Genomic DNA, 26,712 nt, shown 5'->3' on the forward strand with positions numbered 1-26,712 from the left:
ATTTTGATCCAGGAGACATGGGCATTTCTTTCCTGCCAGGGCATGGTAAAACCCTAAATAGACCACATTTTAATTTTTAATGATAATTATAAATATAGCTGCAAGCAGTGTAAAGCATTTTAATTCCGCTATAATGTGCTTAATCAAAATGAAGTAATTTTACATTAATTTCTGTCTTAAACAGGAAAATAATCTATAAAACATTAACAGTTATTTTATGTAAAACTACATTTTTAATCTGTAAAAATAGTATGAATTACCTTTAAAAAACATAATTTTGATGTAATTGCTAATTACAAGGAATTACTGTAATTTTAATTGTAAAACTTTAAATTACAGCAAATATCTGTAAAACAACAGCATTTTACTCTTTAATGAAAAAAAGGGGAAATTCTGTAAAAAAATACATAACATTACCTGTAAAATAACGTTTTTTTTTTACAGTGTACGTAGAGTGCAGGACATGAGAGATGGCATCTTCAGTAGATCTGTCGGGCCATAGCCAAACTGAAGAGGGTCAAAAGTATCAGGGATGGCAAATGTTGTTCTTTATACGTTTCTCAAATACCTTCGTGATTGTTGACTTGAGGGCAACTCACATCATTACATTAAACAAACTGTTTATCTCAAAAGAATGGAAATTTGACCTTCAACCATCTCTTACAGGTAACGGTTCGTTTGAATCACATGCAATTACTGTAACCCACCCTGTTAAAATCCACTTTGTGGTCATTTATCGCCCCCCAGGTCAACTGGGAAACTTCTTGAAGGAGTTGGATGTGGTACTATCAAACTTTCCTGAGGATGGTACTTCTCTGGTATTGCTTGTGGACTTCAACATCCACCTAAATAAACCCTAGGCTGCTGACTTCAGCAATCATCTACTACAGCGACTCACAAATCAAGCAACCAACTGGACCTCATCTACACTCGCTGTTGCTCCATGTTGCTCCACTGTACACCTCAGACCACTTCCTCATAACTGCTAATCTCACACTTACTCCTGATGTGGCACATACTCCACCGCAGGTCACCTTTCGATGGAACCTACGCTCACTCTCTCCATCTCACCTATCCTCTATGGTTTTATCCTCACTTCCTTCACTCAGTTTTCAGCTCTGGACACGAACAGTGATACTGACACTCTTAGTTCCACCCTAACCTCTTGCTTGGACAACTTGTGCCCACTGTCATCCAGACCAGTACGCACCACCCCATCTACCCCCTGGCTGTCTGATGTTCTCCGTGAACATCGCTCTAAACTCAGAGCTGCAGAGAGGAAATGGCAAAAATCAAGAAACTCTACCGACCTAAGTGTGTATTAGTCTCTCCTCTCTTCTTACTCTGAAAATGTCTTCACTGCAAAAACATCATACTACCACAACAAAATTAACAACTGTTCTGACTCTCGCTCACTTTTCAAATCTTTTTCTTCTCTTCTTAGTCCACCTCCTCCTTCATTGACTCTTGCAGCCGACGACTTTGCAGTTTTCTACACAAATAAGACAAGAACCATCAGTGACCAATTCTCCACACCGCAGACAGAGAATAAATTCACACACTCTCTCTCCTCCTTCTCTCCACTCTCAGAGACGGAAGTTTCCAAACTTATCCTGTCCAATCGTCCTACTACTTGTCCATTTGATCCTATCCCCACTCACCTCCTTCAAGCGATTTCTTCTTCAGTCATACCTTCACTTACTCACATTATCAACACCTCTCTTCACTCTGGTACATTTCCCTCAGCATTTAAGCAGGCTCTGGTAAGCCCACTGCTTTAGAAACCATCTCTAAATCCAGCACTTCTAGAAAACTGTATCCCTTTTTCCATTCATTGCAAAGACACTTGAACGAGTTGTGTTCAACCATCTGTCTATGTTTCTTGTTCAGAACAACCTCTTGGACAACAACCAATCTGGCTTCAAAAGCAGCCACTCAACTGACACTGCATTGCTCTCAGTTACTGAAGCCCTGGGACTGGCAGGAGCAGCCTCCAAATCCTCTGTACTCTGTATGCAGCTTTTGACACAATTAATCACCAGATTCTTCTGTCCACCCTTAGAAAGATTGGCATCTCTGGAACCGCACTCCTAAGGTTTAAGTCCTACCTCTCAGATAGATCCTTCAGGGTGTCTTGGAGGGTTGAAGTTTCTAAGTCACAACTTCTTGCTACTGGGTTTACTTAAGGCTCAGTACTTGGACTACTTCTCTTCTCCATCTACATGAAGTCATTAGGATATGTCATTCAGAAGCATGGCTTTTCCTATGACTACTATGCTGATGACACTCAACTCTACTTCTCATTCCAACCAGATGATCCGATGGTAGCTGCTCGCATTGCAGTCTGTCTAAGTGACATTTCTAGCTGGATGAATGACCTTACTAAAACATAACTGCTGGCAGTTCCAGCTAACCCATCGTTTCATCACAACTACTCTATACAGCTGGGTTCATCAACCATGACTCCTTCCAGGACAGCCAGAAACCTAGTAATTGTGATGGATCAATCCCGAACAGCGATCCGGTCCTGCAGATTTGCCTTATACAACATTAGAAAGCTTAGACCCATCCTGTCAGAGCAAGCCACCCAACTTCTTGTCTAAGCTCTTGTTCTCTCCAGACTGGACTATTGCAATGCTCTCCTGGCGGGCCTTCCTGCATGTACTATCAAGCCTCTACAACTGATCCAGAATGCAGCAGCGAGGGTTGTCTTCAATGAGCCAAAAAAAAGCTCACGTTACTCCTCTCCTCATCAGGTTACACTGGCTACCAGTAACTGCTAGCATCAAATTCAAGGTAGTGATGCTTGCCTTAAAGACGACCACTGGCACGGCACCGATATACCTAAACTCACTAGTTCAAACTTATGCGCCCTCCACGCCTTATGGTGCCATCCCAATGAGGTTCAAAATCACTCTCACTGACCTTTTCCTGGACTGTGCCCAGCTGGTGGCATGACCTCCCAATCTCAATTCGAACAACCAAGTCTTTACTCATTTTCAAAAAAACATATAAAGACTCATCTTTTTCGCCAGCACATGACCAACTAATACTAGCACTTACCTTAATCATTTATTGTCTATCCTACTCTTTGGAGAGAAAAAAAAACATAGCTATGGGTTCTGTGCTAGACTAACTGAGACTTGTCATGGCAATTGTATACTGTTGTTGGTCCGATTTTTTCTATTGTTCTCAGTTGTAAATGGCTTGGGATAAAAGCGTCTGCTAAATTATTAAATAAAATGTATATAATGATATCACTCTGAACAAAAACACAGGCTACAGCTGCTTTTTAATCGTGTTTTAATTGTTTTTTTTAAATATATATTTAGCTTTTGACTCTGTGTTTTCAAGATGAGTGAACTGCGCTATTGCCATCCTATCCATCTCACTGCGTTTTCAAGGTGAGAAAAAGAACGCCCTCCATGACGAACAGAGGCACGTCATTCTTTCATTTTCTCCCTCTGAAACTTCCAATAATAATACCGCTCGGCTTCCCGCTCTGTCACCTGCTGAAGGGAATGCAAATGAAGTAGGGTAATTTCTTTCTATCTTTCTTTTTTTATTTGGAGAACAATATATAGCCAGGGTCTTGCCATCCTAGTAGTCATAACATTTGCTCTGTACTCTAGCTGTCAATACAAAACCACAATGAGAACTTTTTTGTATTTTCTGTGGATTATCATATCTTCGTCCATATTTGTAGAATCTTTTATTCGGGAAAAGGAGAGAAGAGACATTTATCAAACAATTACATTTCTGCATGAACTGGTAAGTCTTAGCCTACATTAATATATTAATAAATATTTGCTAGATTTATTAGAGGAAAGTTGCTGGATTAACAATATAAAACAAGGTATCACGAACTGGAAAACAATTTGACATAATCTAGGTTTTTATCTATATTTTAGAAATATAGCTTTGTTCATCGTTCATTCATTTTATTAGCCGAATGTTAATTCATACAACTTGAACGTTAACATGTTAACAGTGTTTTAATAGCCTATAAATATTAAGATTAATATATATATATTTATAATGAGTTTACCTTAGTGTTACCTTTTGATCAAAATATTGTTAATTACACTAATTGTTTAATGTTAACAAAAGCCTGGCAGTATAATAAGCCTGAATGTAGGATATTTAATGGCTGAAAATCGTAAACATATTTTCTTCTTCTTCCCAAAGGGTCATAAAGCATGCCCACGCGATGTGGAAAATGTGATGTCCAATCGGTTCACAAGTCTTCCCGATAAGGTAGGCAACAGTATAAAAATACAAGACAGGAATATTAGATCCAGATCGATCTAAAAGTCCGCAGAGAGTAGCATTAAGTGCAGCTGCCCGCTTTCAAGTGATTTAAAAGAACTTGATTTGCTGTTTCTGGTGTCGTTCAGCTGTCAGTTTTAGACATATTTAGGACTGTTGTTGTTATACATCCTGTTAGTTTGACAATGGATGTTTTCTCTTTTCTCGCTTGGACAGAAAGAAGAAATATCTCAGGCACTGAACATAGCATATAACTCTACCTTTGAGCTCTTCAAGAAGAACAGAAGCCACTGCCACTGGAATAACAATTCATTCCAAGAACTAATGGAACATCTCCACCGAAAAGCTCAAGTAAACTTCGTAAGTCAGTAGTTGGACTGAGTCAACATTTACTTTCATTATTTACAATGTTGTATATAAAGTTAACCGTTAGTATTGTCAATATCTAGGTCCCGGTGGTGATGAGCTCTAAACTTGAGACGTTGGTCGAAAACTTCGAAAGTCTCGATCAGTTTCTTACACAGCAGGTGAGAAACTCAGCAAACGAGACCGAAAAAAGAACACAAATATAAAAATGTGCATCATTTAACTGTGACTTTTCTTTCCGACAGAATTTCAGCTGCTGCGCGTGGGAAACTGTGCGCCAGGACATTCTGGTCGTTATGGACCACTTCAGGAGAATGACTAGAAGAAAGACTGGATAAAAATGACGAGAAGAAGATCAACTTAATAAATTGCGTGACGTAAATTAAATGTTGTTAATTTATTAATACGCTAATTTTGTTTTTGTTTTTTATCTTTATTTATGTATTTATTTATTTATCTGCACTGTTAATATTCCAATGAAGTCGATATGGTAAAATGAATCAATGAATTTCCAGATTCATGAATGTTTAATATGTTATAATCTAAACTGGCTTTAACGGCTCTGGAATTGTTATTTATATAGCCTAAACATATTTATTAAGCAGAACTATAGACTACACTAAAAGGTTTACAATAAGCGAACAAACTTTTATTGTTCTGTAGGCTACAATTCACTGTTTATTCGGGAATGTGCTGTTATTATGAATTAATGTTTCGTTTACATGTTGTTTGTAACACAATGGATGTCTAAATGTCTTTGTCACAAATGTACAATTTCTCACTTGACCAATGTTCACAAAAAATAAATTATACTTACGGTATGTAAACTGTCTCTTAAATCGGTCATTATGTCGTTCAATATGTCTAGCTGTCACAACTTTTAAATATTTTTCAGGTTGACTACATTTGGAAAGATTTCGGTATAGACATATTACTGGGGAAAATGTAGCATGAACATTTTCAGTAATTTCGAGGGAAAAGAAAAAAAACGTTAATTTAACACATATACACATATAGCCCTATATCTATATTAATAAAAAAAAAAGTTCCTAACAAAAAAATAAGCAGGACACAAAAAAAGTAATAAGAAGACTAAGAAAATTATAATTTATCATTTATTGTTGCTCGCGTATTGTTTACATCACTTTGGGCTCTGTCCTCACACAAAATTCAACAGAAAAGGTCAAGGCGACAGCTGTGGTCGAAAGAAATCAAACACAGGTATCGATGAGTGAACAATGAAACCCGGAGCCAACTCTCACGCAAAGGTTTTCTCCCGTAACTTTCTATTATTCCTTCACTTTTAAAAGATCTAATATCGTGAACAAAACGTCTACTGTAAGCACCTTCTGCACTGTTACTTTTGTTTTTGCTGCGATCAAAACATCATTAAACCTCCTGTAATCTGCTTCATTATTTGCGGCTCGTTAGAAAAGTCATCTTTGCCAAACTTACCATCTACAGGCAAAGAGGTGCAACATCTTAAATGTGCTTTCAAGTTCTCGTTGATAGAAATCACGCGTGGAGGATGTAGATTGGTTAAAGATGATTTTTCTATACTGAAAAATTAAGGATTCAAACAAACAATTCTAACAATAAAACAAGTCATCAACTTCGCAGCCAGTAATAACGAACCAGAGAAACCACAGTGTTGAGAATATGTATTTAAAACACCTACACTGAACTTGAAGAACCAAGTTAGATTTCATACAACCTATATGTAAGTGCAAGAAGTCTTGTTGTCATGTTAACCTTTATCTTTATTTGTTTAAATTTGCACGCCTACTGATTGTTTTATCAATTATTTATATTTTTTTTATAGATTTTTCTTGTCGTTGTTATACAAGTTCATCAGTGTCATTTAGATGCAAGCTGGTCATTCGCTGATTGAACACTGTTTTCGAAATTACTGTTTTCTGTTAATAAGTGTTTTTTTTGTCTGTTTATTTGTTTTTAGCTACTCCTGTTCCAAACACCGCTTTATAAATGGCTTAACCTGGGTTAATTTATATATATATATATATATATATATATATATATATATATATATATATATATATATATATATATATATATATATATATATATATATATATTCTGTTCTATAAGCAAATGCTATAAAATATTTTAACAACAACAATAGGCCTAATAATAATAATTAGGATATAATAATAATAATAGCAGTTATTATTATAGCCTTATTATTACTAGGCCTATTAGGCGTATTGTTGTTGTTAAAATATTTTAATAATAGTTATTATTGTTCTTATTATTATTAATAATATTACTGATATTATTTTACATTTAGCAGACCCTTTTATCCAAAGCGACTTTATAGTGCATTCAGGTTATAGCCTACTTTTTTTCTTTTTTCTTTTCCCAGTAGCATGTGTGTTATTATGTAAAAACAAATATAGAAAGATATGCTTGAATGCAAAATATTTGTTTAAACTGACGGTCAAAGCTAGCCCATTTTTTCTTGAGTAGTGACAATGAGAAATTGCATTTCATTGCGCCAAGAGAAAGTGCGGTGAAGTCCAATGAGAGCGATTGTAGGAGGTTGCGTCATCACGTGGCGTTAACAAAGCGTAACGCATTACGTCTCAAACAGAAAGTGTTCTTCTGTACACATCCCGCAGGTATAAACCCCTTCTCGTTTGGAAACGTCAGCGACCTTGAAATACTTTGGAATCAGGTAATTATTTTGAGAAATTGCTTTATTTGGGGATTGCTGTAACTTATATTGAAGATGTTAATAGCATTCATTTGTGTTTTAGACGAAAGTTTGTGTGCTGGTGTCAAGTGAGCTAAAGACGATTAAAGATTAAATATAAATATGACTGATAGTGGTCAGGTAATCTTTATTTATTTATAATTTATTATTATTATTATTGTTGTTAAGTTAGTGTTCATAAACGAGTTATGTATGGTCTTTCAAGAATTTCAAGTTAATAATAAAACAATTTACGAAAAATATTTTTAAAACTTGTGTCATGTGGTGCCCCCCTAGCTGTTGTGAATGGTTGGTGCCCCTGGGCAATGGCCCAAGTGCCCTTATGGATTATCCGGCTCTGGGTTTTTGTTAATCATAGCAGACCAGATGAGATATGTTGTATAGTAGTCTATGGACATTAACTACAGCTAGGAAGTGAAAGTAAGCCGGATAGTACAGACCTGCACACTGCGTTTTCCCTTTCCATATACTCCCGAATAAAATCCAGCAAACTCCACCATGTCCCTGCATCATTCCCTCGAGCGACACAGTAGAAAGCTAGTGCACGTATACAAAGATGAAACAAACTCAAATGTGGACATATATTTGTGTGATATTTGTAGCTCTGAGTCAATGCTCCGCTTGCAGATGGCTCGGCAGATACAGGATGGTGAACGCCGATTCTCTGACACTGCTTGAGAAAATGGTAAGTAGCCTACGCTTTAAAAGCTTCATGATTTATTTGTGAATGTTCATCAGAAACAATACAACCACAGCCCTTTTCTACAAGGTCCTTAAAGCTCTCGACTAGGCTATGTCTTGTTTTTGTCTTAGTAGTTGTTAATTAAAACCTTACAGAATGATTCACAACTATCTGGAAAACTGCACTAAACGTGTTTTTAACATATTGAGGAATGCTGTCAGTTTAATCTGATTCGTTCAGCATTTATACAGTAATGTTTGTTTATTATTATTATTATTATTATTATATGCATATGGATGAACAGCTATGAAACATATCAGAAATTACAAATTGTACTCTGTCTTACAGGGTGGACATCCTGGGGCTGTTAAGGTGCGATTTCCAGGGCCCCTGTACAACTTGATAGGAGATGCTAAGGTTCCCTTTCGAGGGAACTTCGAACTGCGTCCTCTAGGGGCCGCTTTGGGGAACACCTCATCGTGACCCGTATCTGAAGCATACATTGAAAAAACACCAACTTGTTGGCCGGCGACAGCCTCCGACGTCACTACCGGCGCAACTATAAATAAGCACCGGGAGAGCACGTCACTATCTTCTTCATCTTCACTTACTGTTTGAAGCGTGCATCTGAAAGAACTGGTAAGGGCGATCTTTCCCTGTTTATCATGGCGACAACTAGCAAGTGTTTAGACGATGTGAGAATACAGGTGGATCTGTCTGAATGGTTTAAAGAGGGACTTTCCCTTTCGCGCTCGTAAAAAAAAAAAAAAAAAAGAAAGAAGGGCGGCGGACAAGAGAGAGAGCCTCGGGAGGATGATGTTATATCTTTAACACTTGCTGATACTGAGGTTAGTGCTCTGCTGGGTTTTTACCCAGGAAAAGCAGGAGATATTTGAGGATGGTGAAAAAGCTGAGGCTGAGCCTTCTCAATTCTCCTGCCCTGCGTATGTAGAGCTGTTGGAGGTTATTGAGCGAAAATTACCTTTTAACCATAACCCTCCATCTCAGGTGAGCCTTTTATTTCTGCATGATCTCCGTACAGAGATTAAAAAGAAAAGAAAGATGCCGTTTTCTTCTCACATCCATCGGTTTCGGCATGAAAGTAATCTGCTGACATCGAGGTGATGCGCGGAAGCGGCTATGAGGGAATGCCCCCTGTAGAAAGAGCAAAAATTTTTATAAATAGTTTATAAATAATTTTTATCTGTGAAAATGTTTTCTTTCTGCAGGGGAAACATCCTCTCTTAATATCCCTCCTTGCCATTTAAGCCCCTTCAGAAAATCATCTTCCTTAAATGGCAAGTCATACGCAGTAGCAAGTCAGGCTGTGGCTTTATTACACACAATGCTGGTGCTTCAAGCATATCAGACTGATCTGCAAAGAGACCCGGATAGAGGCAGGGGCCTTTTTCTGATCAGGTAGCTGAGCTGTGCCGCACCATGGATCTCTCTCCGTGCTACCAAGCAGGCCGCCTCTGCCATGGGCAGGACTATGGTGGCCATTGTGGCAGTGGAGAGACATCTGTGGATGAATCTGGCAGACATCGGGAGGAAAGAAAATGCTTTCTTCTCGATGCTCAGGTTTAGCCTTCTGAGCTTTTCGATATTTCCATTGAGATGGCAATTTGAGAAGTTCAGGTAGACGAAGGCGCACTCTGCTGCTTTCAGATCCTTCGTTCCACGAAGGTCCAGGTCTGAGCCCGAACAACATAGGGGTCCTGGCCTGTCCCGATCTGAGGATCAAAGACAGGCACAGAAAGCTAGTGTCGCAACTCGCGCTCCTCCCCCACCTGCGGGCAGGGGTTAGAGGAATCGTGGGTCAAGAGGAGGTAAGGAGAACCTAAGGGGTATGATCTAGATGAGGCAACGTTCTCGTCCGAATCAGAGTGATACCGAGGTATCCACTCGTTCCCTTTGGGGATTTTTAACCCTCTGGAGTCTAAGAGGTTATCAGGAAAAAATAGCCTCATAACGCGTATATGCGTTAATCGACTTCAGAGGGTTAACTTCTGCTTTTATCCTCCCCTTCCTAATTCCCCTGTAACCACCAGCTCTCCACCTGATCGAGGTTAGGTGGAAACCTCTCGCATAACAGTCTCCTATGCTGGACCTATAATGTTTTTATGGTTCTATGTTCATAGCAACCACCTGACTGATGGTCCAGACTAAAAGGAGGCGCCCCTTGAGCGGGGCTCCAGCGCAGGAGGGTGGGTGAGTAAATGTAACCCTCTCTGTATATACATGTGTATTTAATTGCTGGTGGTTACGTGTCTACTAATAAACTCTGTGAGTTTCCTTTTGCAGTGCTCAGTTACAGTGTTTACTAAACACTCGCCAGCACCTGCCATCCGGCTTCATGTTCCGGTATTAGGCAGCTGAGATCACAGGTTTATGAAAGAGCCTCCTTGATCATCAGGCCTGGCACAGCACTGCAGGGAATTTCATGGATGTCCAGCCAGGTCACCCCGAGGGGCCTCCTGGCCGCTTAGGGGTGCTGTCGCATCTAGCGGGAAGTGGAGGTGGCAGTTACAGAAGTCTTCTCGTATATGCTGCCTCAGGTGATGCTCCCCTCGCTCTAGGTTTGTAAAATTGAGCTTGCTTCTCTCGTGAGATTCAGCGCTTCTGCAATGCTTAGGAACCTTTTAGTACACACGCTAAGCTTTGTGTAGCTACTTTCTCAAAACCACATGGTGGTCATTGTGCACATTAACACTTTGCGCACTTTCTAAAAATCCACAAGTGGTAAGTTTGCACGCAAGACTCTGCAAACTTTCTGAAATCTTGTACGATAAGGGTTACGCGCTCAACTTCGTTCCCTTTCTTGAGATGATTAGACCTTGGTTCCTTGGGCTCCATTCAGCCAGTGTGTATTTGTTTATACACCTCAAGCATCGCTTCCCTCAACATGAGGGGCTATTTGGGTGATTCTCGTGATAACTTAGCAGCGCTCCCCTTTTTCCAAAAAAAAAAAAAAAGGGTCGCCTATGAGCGCACTACTCTGAGCTCGGAGTTCTCCTCTCATATGAGACTGAGTTCTCTGTTTTTCCCCAGAGCGCTCCAGTATTGTTTCCATAGATCGAGTTGATGACCCTCAATCTTACTGTTTTGAGATGCATCGTTCCATCTATGAGCTGCTCTATCAGAGAGCCACGAGAGCCCCTCCTTAGAACAGTATTTGAAAATCCATGCTATGGTAAGTGTGCACGTGAAGTCTTTGCACACTTTCTGAAATCCACACTGTGGTAAGTTTGCACGCTAGTATTCTGTGTTCTTTCTAAAATCCTATATGGTGAGGGCTTCGTGCGGTTGCTTCGTGCCCTTTCTTGAGTTGGTAAAAGCCCCATTCATCTTGGGTGCCACTCCACCTATGTATCCTCGGATACCTATCTAAACAGGGTGTTGCTACTAGAGAACTGTCGAGACAGCTCTTTCAGCAAGCTTATGCGTAAGCTAGCGGTAGCCCCTGTGTGACAGGCAAGACTTGGTAGAAATACTAGGTTCTTAGCTGTATCCCTTTAAAGGAATCTTTCCTGATTCCAAGCCTTCAGATCTACCCTGGGCCGAGGCCCTAACAATTAAGTTGGGTATGTAGCTTAGGCCTTTTGGCCGTAAGGGGTACTGTCACAGACAGCCGTCTAACGTCCCAGGGGCAACTCCCATGGAAATGGTAGAGTTGGTACTCAGTGCTCGCCATGATTCTGGCCTGCACTCCCCTCCGCATGGCAGCGTGGTTATTCTGTTCCCCAAAGTGGCCCCTAGAGGACGCAGTTCGAAGTTCCCTCGAAAGGGAACTGTCTCAGGTTACATATGTAACCATAGTTCCCTGAGTAGGGAACGAGACACTGCGTCGTCTAGCTCCCTGCCATGCTTCGGACGCAAGCTTCAGATGAAGAAGATAGTGACCTGCTCTCCTGGTGCTTATTTATAGTCGCGCAGGTAGTGACGTCGGAGGCTGTCGCCGGACAATAAGTTGGTGTTTTTTCAATGTATGCTTCAGACACGGGTCACGACGAGGTGTTCCCCAAAGCTGCCCCTAGAGGACGCAGTGTCTCGTTCCCTACTCAGGGAACTATGGTTACATACGTAACCTGAGACAGTTTGTAAACTTTTCTCTGTGATTGAATGCAGAGGGCAAACATTTCATTCCATAAATAAAACATATGCTATCAAAATAAATAGCAAAAGTTATATATGGTTTTCATGACGTGAAAATCTTACAAAACGTGCATACTTGACAACATTGTTTATATGGGACCAGTTACCTACACAGCATTATATCTGCTTACAGGTGGAGGACCAGGTGAGGTTTCTTGTCTTGACCTTAGATCAGATCATCAACCTCATGGATGCCAAAGAACACATGAATCCAGAGCAATGGAAACTAGTGGAATATTTCCTAAAAGACCTGCACAGGCAGTCATCTGAGCTCAAAGAATGTGTAAGTCTTGTCTGAAAGTTTTTGTGCTTAGGAGAAACTAATATCAGAATTCCATATAAATTGTGTACAACCCGAATTCCGGAAAAGTTGGGACGTTTTTTAAATTTTAATAAAATGAAAACTAAAGGAATTTCAAATCACATGAGCCAATATTTTATTCACAATAGAACATAGATAACGTAGAAAATGTTTAAACTGAGAAATTTTACACTTTTATCCACTTAATTAGCTCATTTAAAATTTAATGCCTGCTACAGGTCTCAAAAAAGTTGGCACGGGGGCAACAAATGGCTAAAAAAGCAAGCAGTTTTGAAAAGATTCAGCTGGGAGAACATCTAGTGATTAATTAAGTTAATTGATATCAGGTCTGTAACATGATTAGCTATAAAAGCTTTGTCTTAGAGAAGCAGAGTCTCTCAGAAGTAAAGATGGGCAGAGGCTCTCCAATCTGTGAAAGACTGCGTAAAAAAAATTGTGGAAAACTTAAAAAACAATGTTCCTCAACGTCAAATTGCAAAGGCTTTGCAAATCTCATCATCTACAGTGCATAACATCATCAAAAGATTCAGAGAAACTGGAGAAATCTCTGTGCGTAAGGGACAAGGCCGGAGACCTTTATTGGATGCCCGTGGTCTTCGGGCTCTCAGACGACACTGCATCACTCATCGGCATGATTGTGTCAATGACATTACTAAATGGGCCCAGGAATACTTTCAGAAACCACTGTCGGTAAACACAATCCGCCGCGCCATCAGCAGATGCCAACTAAAGCTCTATCATGCAAAAAGGAAGCCATATGTGAACATGGTCCAGAAGCGCCGTTGTGTCCTGTGGGCCAAGGCTCATTAAAAATTGACTATTTCAAAGTGGAATAGTGTTTTATGGTCAGACGAGTCCAAATTTGACATTCTTGTTGGAAAGACATTCACAGTCGTCATGAAGGGCAAAATTAACTATTTAGACCAAAATTATTTTTTGCACTAGGCTGTAAACATGTTTTTTCTGCTGTAAAGTTGGGCATTTTAACATGGGGAGTCTATGGGACTGACTCTCTTTTGCAGCCAGCCTCAAGTGGCCAGTCGATGAATTGCAGTTTTAGTCACTTCCTTATTGGCTTCACGAGAGAGAGCGGGAGGTTGGTGCTCGGTTAGGAGTTAAACTCTCTAACCACTAGACCACGACTTCCCAGTTCCCACATTTATTAAAAGGATTGTCATAATAGTAAAATACCATGAATTTAGATTGAATGATTCCTCTTTTAACCTCAAAACTGTTATATGACATTAATCTAAAAAATGTTGATGTTCAGATGAAAGGGCTAAATTAATAAGCGCATTTAAATAAATGTGTTATATGAAGAAAAAAAATTGCTACAACTATTTTGTCATTTATGTTATTTTCCCTCATTGTTTATATTTTGTTTGCTTTTATCAGGTTGCCCAATACCAAAAGCTGTCACATATGGAGTCATATGAGAAAAAGATAATAAGGCACTTTAGGACTTTAAAGAAGATTTTAAGAAAGAAGTAAGTTTGATTGTATAATATGATATCACAGCTTATTCCATTGTTTGTATGTGATTTTATACTCTTCAATTAGTTGACTGATTTCTGGCATCAGCTTTATTTTTCTTAATGCCTTTATGAGGCATATTGTAGTTGTGATTCTGCAATGTTAATGTTACTTAGTAAAGAGGAAAGGGAATTATTTTCTTCCATATAAAATATAAAGTCAGTGATACACAGCTAAAGATGTTACTCTTGTGTTTAAGAAATATAGTTCTCACGCATGGGAGCAGATCCGGAGAGCTGTGACAACCCACCTTCAGAGGATGGAGATCATCGCAAACAATGCAAACAAGTCCCTGGCAAGAGTTTAACAGACAACCAATCACAGAAAAAGACCTAATGACAGAAAAAAATGTATGACTAGTGGCGCATTCCATAAAAAAAAATGCTGCAAACAATGCCTTACAAACAAAAACTCAAGAAAAAGAAAAACAATGTTACAAATGTATTTGTGTATTCATATGTCTGTATGTAATTGCAATGAATGAAACCTAGAATGTAAATTAGAGTAGCTTATTTTGACTAATGGGCAGTGCTTTAATACAGTCTTTACCTTATGTGTTTCCTATGAAAACTTGAAGTAATCAGATCAAACAAGCTAATTCTGTTTCTTACAAATACCTGTGAAAACTTTTCTATCTGGTTTAGGTGAGAGTAAGGCTCTTTGCCTAAACTATACTCAGATATTTTGCTAAGTAAATGTAAAAATATGCTATGCATTTCAGATCTTATGTATTAACTGTCAGTCAGTCAGCATGTTGTTATGCACATGCATGTTGGATATTTCAGGATTGTTTTAAGTATACTTAAATATATTTAGATATCTTTGTTTACATTTTTATATTCCAGTATATTTATTGTTTTCATGTTTAATGTTATTTATTTGCTCTAATTGTCATAAACATTTTGTACTTTCAAATAATAAAAAAAACTATTATTGAATCTAAGGTGTTAACATTGTTTAATAAACGCATTGAACTTCCACACACCAAGTACAGTTTACAATTCATTTTATGGGTCTTCAGAGATTGTTCTTTGTGAAGTGTAAAAAGTGTTTCATTATTTTTTTCTCCTGTAATGCAAATGCTTCACTATAATGATCACCACAAATAAGCTCTTTTCGAAGGGGGGCGCCAAAGTCACAAAGCTTTCATTTTTGAGTCAAATTATATTTGCTGGGAAAAAAGTCTCTGTTTGTTGTCAGTCAAAAATATCTGAAACTTTTTTTTTGTGTGTTCCACAAAATAAATAAGGTCATACATGGGAACGAATCAGAATCAGAATCAGAATCAGAATCTGAATGATCTTTATTGCCAGGTATGTTCACACATACGAGGAATTTGTTTTCGTGACAGAGCTCCGCAGTGCAACATAACAGCGACAGAACAAAAAACACAATAAGGAATAAAAATACAAAAAAATACAAATAGGTGGGTAAGGATTGACAATATACAAATTGACAATGTATGGCAGGTATATTAAAATGAGCATTTATGTATGTACATGTATATTATGTGGAAAAGTTTTAACTGTACGCTAAGTATGTGTGTTGGATAAATAAGTGTATGTGTATATAAATATAAGTAGTGTAGTGTGTTCCATGTATGTACATGTATATTATGTGCAAAAGATTTAAGTGTACGCTAAGTATGTGTGTTGGATAAAAAGTGTAGTGTATATAAATATAAATAGTGTAGTGTGTCCCACAGTTATTATCAGCTGTTCATAAGATGGATTGCCTGAGGGAAGAAACTGTTCCTGTGTCTGGTCGTTCTGGTGCTCAGTGCTCTGTAGCGTCGACCAGATGGCAACTGTTCAAAGAGGGAGTGTGCTGGATGTGAGGGGTCCAGAGTGATTTTAACAGCCCTTTTGCTCACTCTGGATAAGTACAGTTCTTGAATAGATGGGAGGGTTGTACCGATAATTCGCTCAGCAGTCCGGACTACCCTCTGTAGTCCTCTGAGGTCCGATTTAGAAGCTGAGCTGAACCAGACAGTTACTGAAGTGCAGAGGATGGATTTGATGATGGTGGAGTAGAACTGTTTCAGCAGATCCTGTGGCAGGTTAAACTTCCTCAGCTGGCGAAGGAAGTACAACCTCTGCTGGGCCTTTTTCACAATGGAGTCAATGTGAATGTCCCACTTCAGGTCCTGAGAGATAGTGGTGCCCAGGAACCTGAATGACTCCACTGCAGTCACAGTGCTGTTCATGATGGTGAGTGGGGGGAGTGCAGGGGGGTTTCTCCTGAAGTCCACAGTCATCTCCACTGTTTTGAGCGTGTTAAGCTCCAGGTTGTTGAGAGTGCACCAGACAGCCAGCTCTTTAACCTCCTGTCTGTAAGCAGACTCGTCACCGTCCTGAATGAGGCCGATGAGTGTGGTGTCATCTGCAAACTTCAGGAGCTTGACAGAGGGGTCCTTAGATGTGCAATCGTTAGTGTACAGGGAGAAGAGCAGTGGGGAGAGAACACAGCCCTGGGGAGCTCCGGTGCTGATTGTACGGGTGCTGGATGTGTATTTTCCCAGCCTCACTAGCTGCTGCCTGTCTGTCAGGAAGCTGTTGATCCACTGACAGACGGAGGTGGGCACGGAGAGCTGAGTTAGTTTGGGCAAGAGGAGGTTTGGGATGATCGTGTTGAAGGCAGAGCTGAAGTCCACAAACAGGATCCTCACATAGGTCCCCGGTCTGTCTAGGTGTTGCAGAACATAATGCAGTCCGATGTTTACTGCATCGTCCACAGACCTGTTTGCTCTGTAGGCAAACTGAAGAGGATCTAGCAAGGGTCCAGTGATGTCTTTCAGGTGGGCCAGCACCAGTTTTTCAAATGACTTCATGACTACAGACGTTAGAGCCACAGGCCTGTAGTCATTTAGTCCTGTAATTTTGGATTTCTTTGGGATAGGGATGATGGTGGAGCGTTTGAAGCATGAAGGGACTTCGCACAGTTCCAGCAATCTGTTGAAGATCTGTGTGAAGATGGGGGCCAGCTGGTCAGCACAGGATTTCAGACAGGCTGGTGTAACGCAATCTGGGCCTGGTGCTTTTTTCCTTTTCTGCTTCCGGAAGACCTGGCGCACCGCATCCTCGCTGATCTGTATTGCAGGTGTGGGGGAGAGGGGGGATGCAGGAGGTGTGAATGGTGAGAGCGCTTGATTGGAGAGGTGATCAGGATGGGTTGCAGGAGCTGTGAATGGTGTGAACGGTTGTTTGGAGAGGCATTCAGGGTTGGTTGCAGGAGTTGTGAATGGTGTGAATGGTTGTGTGGGGAGGTGTTCAGGGCAGGTGATGGGTGTTCTTTCAAACCTGCAGTAAAACTCGTTCAGATCGTCTGCCAGTCGTTGATTCTCCACAGTGCTGGGGGGTGGTGTCTTGTAATTGGTGATCTTCTTTAGGCTTTTCCACACTGATGCGGAGTCGTTCAAAGTGAACTGAGTCCTTATTTTTTCAGAATAATTCCTCTTTGCCACTTTGATCTCCTTTTCCAGTGTGTATTTAGCCTGTTTATACAAGACATTGTCCCCCTTCCTGTAAGCATCTTCTTTGGCCTGACAGAGCTGTCTGAGTTTTGCAGTGAACCACGGTTTGTCATTGTTGTAATTTAGTTGAGTCTTGGTAGGAATACACATATCCTCACAGAAACTGATATATGATGTTACGGTCTCTGTGAGTTCATCCAGATCGGTGGCAGCAGCTTCAAAAACACTCCAATCAGTGAGGTCAAAACAAGATTGTAAATCCTGCTCTGCTTCATTAGTCCATCTTTTTACAGTCCTTAATACAGGTTTAGCTGATTTTAGTTTCTGCCTGTAGGTCGGTATAAGATGAACCAGAAGGTGATCAGAACGTCCCAAAGCTGATCGTGGAACAGAGTGAAATGCATCCTTTATTGTTGTGTAACAGTGATCCAATATATTACTGTCTCTTGTGGGACAAGTAACATGCTGTCTGTATTTTGGCAGTTCACGGGAGAGATTGGCTTTATTAAAGTCCCCAAGAATGATTAAAACAGAGTCTGGGTGTTGTTGTTCTGTCTCTGTGATCTGATCAGCGAGTTTCTGTAAAGCTGAGCTCACGTGCGCTTGAGGAGGGATGTAAACACTAACCAGAATGAGCGAGTGAAACTCCCGCGGCGAATAGAACGGCTTGCAGTTAATGAAGAGCGTTTCGAGATTTGAGCAGCACGTCTTCTTTAACACAGTTACATCTGTACACCACCGTTCATTGATGTAAAAGCATGTCCCGCCGCCGCGCGATTTCCCCGTTGATTCTGCGTCGCGATCCGCTCTAAACAGCTGAAAGTCCGGCAGATGGAGCACGCTGTCCGGTATGGTGTCATTCAGCCAAGTTTCCGTGAAACACAGAGCAGCAGAGTGAGAGAAATCTTTATTTGTCCGAGAGAGCAAAAGCAGTTCGTCCGTTTTGTTGGGTAGAGAGCGGAGATTTGCCAGATGGATGCTAGGCAACGGCGTTCGAAATTCGCGTTTTCTGAGTCTCACGAGCGCGCCAGCTCTTTTTCCCCGTCTGCGCGTCCTCTTGACGCGTGTGATCAGCGCAGCCGCTCCGCCGACAAGAATGTCCAGCAAAACATCAGAATAGTCGAAAACTGGTGTCCCTGGTGAAACTGATTGCAGAAATATAACTAAAGACAGGACAAACTAACAAAAACACAAAAACAACTGCAGAGCACGTCACGGAGGCAGCCATCCTGTATCGGCGCCAATCGTGAGATTTACTCATTAAGCACTGTAGTTAAACATTGACTGAATTGTCATGTTTTAATGAACTTTCAATTCAAGCTTTCAATTCTATCTTTATTAACAAACCATATATTTGAGGTTTAATCACTTACATTCTCGCCAAAAAAAAAACTATATTCTAATATTATAGTGGGTTTGGACGTCCGCCATAATACCGTTAAAAGTGCACAAACTACTAGCTACTACTAAATATTGTAGAAACATAATTTTCTGTAAAGTTGCTTTGTAACGATTTGTATTGTAAAAAGTGCTATACAAATAAACTTGAATTGAATTGAATTGAACCGTGAGAGATGCTGCAAGCGGAGTGGAATTAAAGGTGAAGCGGTTTGTATAGCGATACTAGATGAATATCTCATGGTTGGAATGACCTCTCAGCCAATCAGAATCGAGGACCAGAACGAACTGCTGTATATTCCCTGAAAACAGCAGTTGTCATTAGCGATTCAGAATAACCCAGCTCATGCGGGTAGCCTATTTGAGACCGGAGCTTCTTTCGTGTCTCTTGCTGCACATGTTGTGTAGAATAGTCTTCGATGTCTTGGAAAATTATGCTTAGGAGGCAGAGCTCCAGAAGTCAAAATAAGAATTTATTGCAAGAAGACAGCAAAGCCGAGATGCATGCAGAACATCTGAATCTGTCTTTTGTACAATTTCGATATAAATCACTGTCCAGTGAGCGTACAGACCATTCTTTCATGTGTCATTCCCAGTACTTTTCCATAATTGCTTATTAGTTTTCACAATGCTTGCTTTCATTGTAAAAAACCACCTGCTAGTCTATTTTTCAATAAGATAACTTATCTACCACTTTACGGGTGCCCAAAGTTGCAGAGGCACATACATTTTAGGATTTAAAAGTGCTGTCAGGGTTTTAATGAGTTTTACACACCTTATCTACTTCCACATTATCTCTCCCTGTGGCATCTCCCTTCTTCGGTTCTTTCTTCTGTATTTTCCATGAGGCATACATAGTCAGTTTGGCCTTGAGGCCTTCAAATGCACTCAGCTCACATATGAGGTAGCTAAACTAACTTTCACAAACAAGCAAAGTATAACTTCTTCTGTTTTCTTCTATAGAGTATATTTCATCACTGCGTAACAACTGACCATGTAGGTGCCTTTGTTTGATGCTAAATAGTATTTTGTATGATTTAGTTTGGCCTAAGTGTGTTTATTTTCATGCTTTCTCTAGTTCCTGTTTAGGCATGTGATTTAGTGGCAGAATTTACGCCTATGACTATGTGCAGCATCAAACTGAGGAAAGACTGAACCAAGATTGTGAAAAGAAGTTGGAGGAGGAAGTGTCATGGTTTGGGGGTAGTGTTCTGCAGCATGAGTTTCTCAGAGCTACATGGCACACCATAGCAGTATAAGAAATGTCCAGTGGCCACAGATGTGCTAAAGTCATTCAAAGCAAGACCCCTACACTACCGACTAATTTTTGACAGCTGTAACTCTCCAAAATATGTTGTAAGTTTAAATTCTGACTGACCCTCTAATGTCACATGGACTACTTTGATGATGTTTTTCTTACCTATCTGGACATGGACAGTATACCGTACACACAGCTTCAATGGAGGGACTGAGAGCTCTTGGACTAAATCTAAAATATCTTAAACTGTGTTCAGAAGATGAACGGAGGTCTCACGAGTTTGGAACGACATGAGGGTGAGTTATTAATAACATAATTTAGATTTTTGGGTGAACTATCCCTTTAAGACCAAGTGAAATGTATAACAAACTGCTCCACGGGCGCGCAGCATAAATGACTGTGATCACTTTGGATGGGTTAAATGCAGAGCAGAATTCTGAGTATGGGTCGCCATACTTGGCTGTATGTCACGTCACTTTCACTTTCGTCATAAAGATGTGTAGGCCTAAAGTTATTTTTTTTTTTTTTTAATGCCGTCTATTAACACATTAAGTAGTTCTATATTGCATCTTAAATGTGATAAAGGAGTGAACAGGATTTACTTGAAAGCTAAAAAAAAATATAAAGAGAAACACTGTGTTAAAATATTTATACTTTTTTTTTTGTTTTTTTTGCATATTCGCTATCCACTGGTTCACATTTACAACTATTAGAGTTAAATATTAAGGGTCGATTTTCGCGTTGGTCTGAACAAAAACAGCAGAATTAAGGGCTTAAAGGTTAAAAATGGTGTTTTTCCTATTGGTAGCAGTACTGCGCTCATAAACGCAACTTTATCAGGCCTTTCATGGAGGTAGAATGAAATTAAAATAACTTTTCTGAACGTTTCTGTAGACAATTGTTTCCTCTCAGATATACATTTATATAACACCCTTGCTGTTGCTCACATTTTTTTCCTTTTGTTGTTTAATCGTCACGTTCACGATTTGTGTCTGTACTTTACTCGCACCATCTGATTCAGAAGATTTCAGTGAAGATCCATTTCAACAGTGCAATCTTTATTTTCGTCATTTTACTATTTGACTCATACAACAGGCTCAACTTTAACTGCCCTATAGGTTAGGCAGTTCCATAATGATGCATTTAAAGGAAAATTATCAGTCTCAGTTCCATAATGATGCACATAATGATAACCCTTTGTTTATTTTATTTTTTCCAGATATAGGCTATACTCAGCAGCAGAGGCTAAATGAACACAATAGCTTATTTCAGGGAATTGTACTTCATACGTGAACAGTGGCGAAGACGGAATATTCCGCCATTAATGATGACGGTGTGGGTATTATTAATATAGCGCAGAGTCATTATTAGTTATGAGTGGAACACAGCCTGCCACACGCGCTGAATCGACAGAACTGAGTTCATAGAGCGCGAGAACCTGGGTTTAAATGCTCGTGTGGTCTGTGTGTGTGGGAAGTGAATAGTGCATGCGGTTAGGCGTTAGGAGTTTTGATACGCTTATGTTAGCTGGAGTATAAATCGAATGGGTGCTTCGCTTTCCAACTTGTCTGAAAACAAAGGTTTGTTCTTATAATTTTTTTCAAAGAAAAAAAAAAGCAATCGTTCATTCATAGAAAGAACTGCGGGACTTGCCCGGCAACGTAGCCTTTTTCGAGTTCAGAGTGAAAAGTGAATATGCCACTGGGGCGCATGTAACACCACCCTGCGGTCTTTCTGATAATGATGACATATCCTGACCAATATTTAATCAATGTAATGAAAATATCTTAATTTGTACTTTAGAGTCATTACATAATTTAGTCATACAGGCCAGAGCGCTGAATCTGTTTGGTTATGAACATTTTATTGACGTGAAACTCGTGAACTTTCATTTGATGGTTTCTGCGTGTTTAGAGTTGACCCATAAGAAAACCCAAGATGACAGTTATATTGATAACCAAAGAACTAATTCATTCTTAATAAATAGCCTTTACACTAATTATAGTTTTCTTGATAAGATACTTAAGATTATTTAGCTGTAAAGACAACATTATTGTCGTGTGCTTGTCTAATAGAAGACAATTTTAGATGTATTATATAACAAAAAATGCATTATGTCACAAATGATCAAAAAATAAATTTATTTTAAACACATGTGGCATAAATACACTTCCATCAAAGCATTTCACAAAACGAAATTCGAGAGGTTTTAGAATATGAAACAATCTAAATATAAAATAAAAAGTCATGGACAATTTCTGGCTGTCAAACTTTGTAGAACATATTCATAAATAATATGATGATCCTCTGTTGCGACAGACAAGCTTTTCTCAATTCTGAGAAGAGAATCACTTGTTTGCAGATTTTATTTGATAATTTATATCTTGTGGGCACCGGAATGAGATAGATAGATAGATAGATAGATAGATAGATAGATAGATAGATAGATAGATAGATAGATAGATAGATAGATAGATAGATAGATAGATAGATAGATAGATAGATAGATAGATAGATAGATAGATAGATAGATAGATAGATAGATAGATCTATAGGCCGACCACATCCTTAACCACAAAGCAGAGAGAGGCGCATAGAGGGAAACATACAGAGAGTGCGCTGCGGTCTACAGAAAATCCAAAAGCGAACACACGCTTTCCATTCATCACTCAGTTTAGTATAAAACGGACCATTTGCATCCATGTCTTCAGAAATATCAGGAGATTTTCAAAAGGTTTCAGCACCGTTTGTGACCGAGTGCTATTTTACAGCTCTTTTAATTTTTGACTTTTTGCATAATCGTTCTGATCTTTTTGGTTTTTGGCTTCAAATAAATATAATGGCACTTTGGAAATGTATCGCTCTGCTGTGTCCATTTCTTTTTTTCGCCCAAATTTGTTCAATGCCAACAAAATGCACTTTGCGGCGGGACCTGGTGAAAAAAACTCACACACTACTTGAGAATATGGTAAGTTATTTTTTTTTCCTCCCGGTTGCTTTTTATTCCTTTACCTGTTGTATATATTTAGGCTGTCTTCACCTATGTTCGCACTCTCCGTACAGGGAGGTCTTTTTCCTCGTAAATGCTTGAAAGAAAACGTCAAAATAACCTTCCCGACATCTGCACTGCAATCAAATGACTCCAATCAGGTAAACTATAGACACATCAAGAGTCATTCCATGCACATTAGCTCCATGACTGTCTACATGTTTCTGTTGAACACTTGCTAGAACCAGGAATTATGAAGGAGACCAGGCATAATGTTTTCTTTGTTATATGTTTACTTTGCAGAACATTGGTGTAGCAAAGGCAATCTATAAGATCATGGAGCACATTGACTACCTGTTTGCTAACGATAGTCATCCACAATCCTGGAACCAGAAGAAAGTGGTGGATTTCCAAGACATAGCTTATCGTTTTACTGACGAGTACACATGTGTAAGCGAATATTACATTTACTTTTAAAATAGGATTTTATAGATTAATATATGAACATGCCTGTAAGTGTCTCATATTTATCATTGGTGTGTAGATTATGAGGAGACAGCAGCGACCCGTGGATGATTTTCCCACAAGAGAAGGTGCACTGAAAACCTACTTTGATAAACTGGCCACTCTCCTCAGAAACAAGGTACACAAACCCTCATTGTTCAGCATGCATAAAATATAGTCTACAAAGCACCCTAACAAAATACTGTTATTCAAGCCCATGGCTATTATAAATTGCTGTCTTTTTTTCTCCTTCAGGACTACAGTTACTGTGCATGGGAGGTGGTTCGAAAGGAGCTCCTGCGTGTTCTTACATTTACGCTTAAACTTGTGTCATTTACTTAAATTGTTCAGTTTTCGTGGACTATTTATTTATTTATTTATTCTTATTATTTATTCGTATTATTTATTTTATGTATTTATTTATTTATTTGACTGAGTGATTAAATTTTGTAATAATGATATTATTATTCAAGATGATTACTGAACACTCAATTAAACTGAAGACACTGAAGTGCATATCTCAGAGTATAATTTACAAGCGGCGATTTACAAACAAACAATATCACAAAAACAAGAGTTGTTTAGGAGACCGGGTATGGTTGTAACACTTTTTTTCTTCAGCACCTAAAATTACCTTTTTTTTTAGGCTACATGTTTGAAACTTTTAGGCAAAGTACCCACATTTGTCTACTACAAATGGCAACAATTTAAATTTATTCAACTATATCACATACTTTGTGAGATGATGACAAATACAAGTTGGTCCTTTGTAACACATACTGGGGTAAGTTGTAACAGGTAGACAAAATATACAAAAACTAAGGGTACTCCAAGTGATATGCCACAGCAACAGTTTTATTTTCAATGAATGGCTGCAACAATAAATATGTGTGAATATGGGGAGTGTATGAGCATATTGTTGGTTTTTGTGCTTGTGTGCCTTTGTGTGTGTGTGTTTGTGTGTGCATGTCTGTACGTGCACATTCATATGGGTGTGTGTTCTTGTTTTTGTGAAATATCAGGACACAACTCTGTATAATGACACGGGTATGACACAGGTATTACAAGGAGAGGGTGACTTATGAGGACATAACCCATGTCCCCATTTTTCAAAACGCTTACATTTTTTGAGAAAGTAAAAATGCACAAATTTTCCTGTGAGGGTTAGGTGTAGGGTTGGTGAAGGGCCATAGAATATACAGTTTGTACAGTATAAAAACCATTACACCTATGGGATGTCCCCACTTTTCACAAAAACAAACGTGTGTGTGTGTGTGAGTGAGAGCAAATTAACAAACGTAGGTTTATCCTCACTCCAGAGAACGAACAAATTAAATGCATTCTTTATCAGTCACAATGGTGACAAGAACAAAAAAAATCACTAAAAAAAGTCTGGGGTTCCGCTTCATAAACGAGCCAAACCAATCAGGCCCTGTCATTTTCTTCTCATCCCATGTTTGTGGATGCTGTATGTTGAATTCCACTGCGAGTTGACAGGCAAACTTTCTTACCTAAAATAAATCATAACATGATGTCTGAGTAGGGACACACATTTTTAGAAAATGTCTAAATGTATGTGTTGGTATTTATTTAACTTTTACCTGATTTTAAATATTTTATTCTTTATTCACAAACATTGAGTTGTTTGATCTGGGTCACGGCAACACCCAGCCGCTCCATCTGAAAGTACTGAACCAGCTTTACTGACGAGATGCCCATGACAATCACATGCAATTTATCATGCAGTCCTTAGTTTGTTTGTTGATCAAAATGTACAAAGTAGATGAGGAAAACTAGGATGCCAGGTGTATTCAAAGCTACTGTCTAGAGTGCGTGGAATGGTGTGCTGTGATTGGTTGAGCGGATATATGATTTTCTGCTGAGAAAGGAGACTGTCGCCAGTTTGAAAAAAAAACAGGAGAAAACAACCTAATAACTCTGTATATATATATATATATATATATATATATATATATATATATATATATATATATATATATATATATATATATATATATATATATATATATATATATATATAAATATATATATATATATATATATATATATATATATATATATACACATATATATATATATATATACAGTACAGACCAAAAGTTTGGAAACATTACTATTTTTAATGTTTTTGAAAGAAGTTTCTTCTGCTCATCAAGCCTGCATTTATTTGATCAAAAATACAGAAAAAACTGTAATATTGTGAAATATTATTACAACTTAAAATAATAGTTTTCTATTTGAATATACTTGAATATAAAAATAATTTATTCCTATGATGCAAAGCTGAATTTTCAGCATCATTACTCCAGCCTTCAGTGTCACATGTAACATCCAGTCTATCACATGATCATTTAGAAATCATTCTAATATTCTGATTTATTATGAGTGTTGGAAACAGTTCTGCTGTCTAAAATATTTGATCAATAAAAGGTTAAAAAGAACTGCGTTTATTCAAAATAAAATAAAAATTCTAATAATATATATTCTAATAATATATTTTCTTTACTATCACTTTTTATCAATTTAACACATATATAGTATATTTGAATAAAAGTATTGATTTTATAAAAAATAAAAAAAAGTAAAAAAATTACCGACCCCAAATTACTGACCAGTAGTGTATATTGTTATTACAAAATATTTATATTTAAAAATTTTTTTTTTTTTTTTTTTTTTTTACTTTTTATCATCATATTAGAATGATTTCTAAAGGATCATGTGATAATGATCCTAAAAATTCAGCTTTGCATCACAGAAATAAATGATAATTTAAAGTATAATACATTTAAAAACAATTATTTTAAATTGTAATAATATATCACAATATTACATTGATGAGCAGAAGAAACTTCTTTCAAAACATTAAAAATAGTAATGTTTCCAAACTTTCAGTCTGTACTGTATATATATATATATATATATATATATATATATATATATACACACACTTACCTAAAGGATTATTAGGAACACCATACTAATACTGTGTTTGACCCCCTTTCGCCTTCA

General features: G+C 38.4%; 2 protein-coding genes across 2 annotated transcripts; both read left to right on the forward strand.

Annotated features, from left to right (window-relative positions):
• Positions 1 to 7,819: 7,819 nt before the first annotated feature.
• Positions 7,820 to 14,019, forward strand: LOC132148558 (interferon a3-like). The gene is made up of 4 exons (XM_059557251.1): positions 7,820 to 8,054; positions 8,400 to 8,468; positions 12,340 to 12,489; positions 13,924 to 14,019. The coding sequence occupies exons 1-4, from the start codon at positions 7,926 to 7,928 to the stop codon at positions 14,017 to 14,019; spliced, it is 444 nt and encodes a 147-aa protein (XP_059413234.1). The 5' UTR covers positions 7,820 to 7,925.
• An 8,901-nt stretch (positions 14,020 to 22,920) lies between these two features.
• On the forward strand, positions 22,921 to 24,043 carry ifnphi2 (interferon phi 2). The gene is made up of 5 exons (XM_059557252.1): positions 22,921 to 23,157; positions 23,253 to 23,339; positions 23,482 to 23,628; positions 23,723 to 23,821; positions 23,938 to 24,043. The coding sequence occupies exons 1-5, from the start codon at positions 23,029 to 23,031 to the stop codon at positions 24,022 to 24,024; spliced, it is 549 nt and encodes a 182-aa protein (XP_059413235.1). The 5' UTR covers positions 22,921 to 23,028; the 3' UTR covers positions 24,025 to 24,043.
• The last annotated feature ends 2,669 nt before the right edge of the window (positions 24,044 to 26,712 follow it).

This window comes from Carassius carassius, chromosome 9, assembly GCF_963082965.1.
Source record: "Carassius carassius chromosome 9, fCarCar2.1, whole genome shotgun sequence".
In the NCBI taxonomy this organism is placed as follows: domain Eukaryota; kingdom Metazoa; phylum Chordata; class Actinopteri; order Cypriniformes; family Cyprinidae; genus Carassius; species Carassius carassius.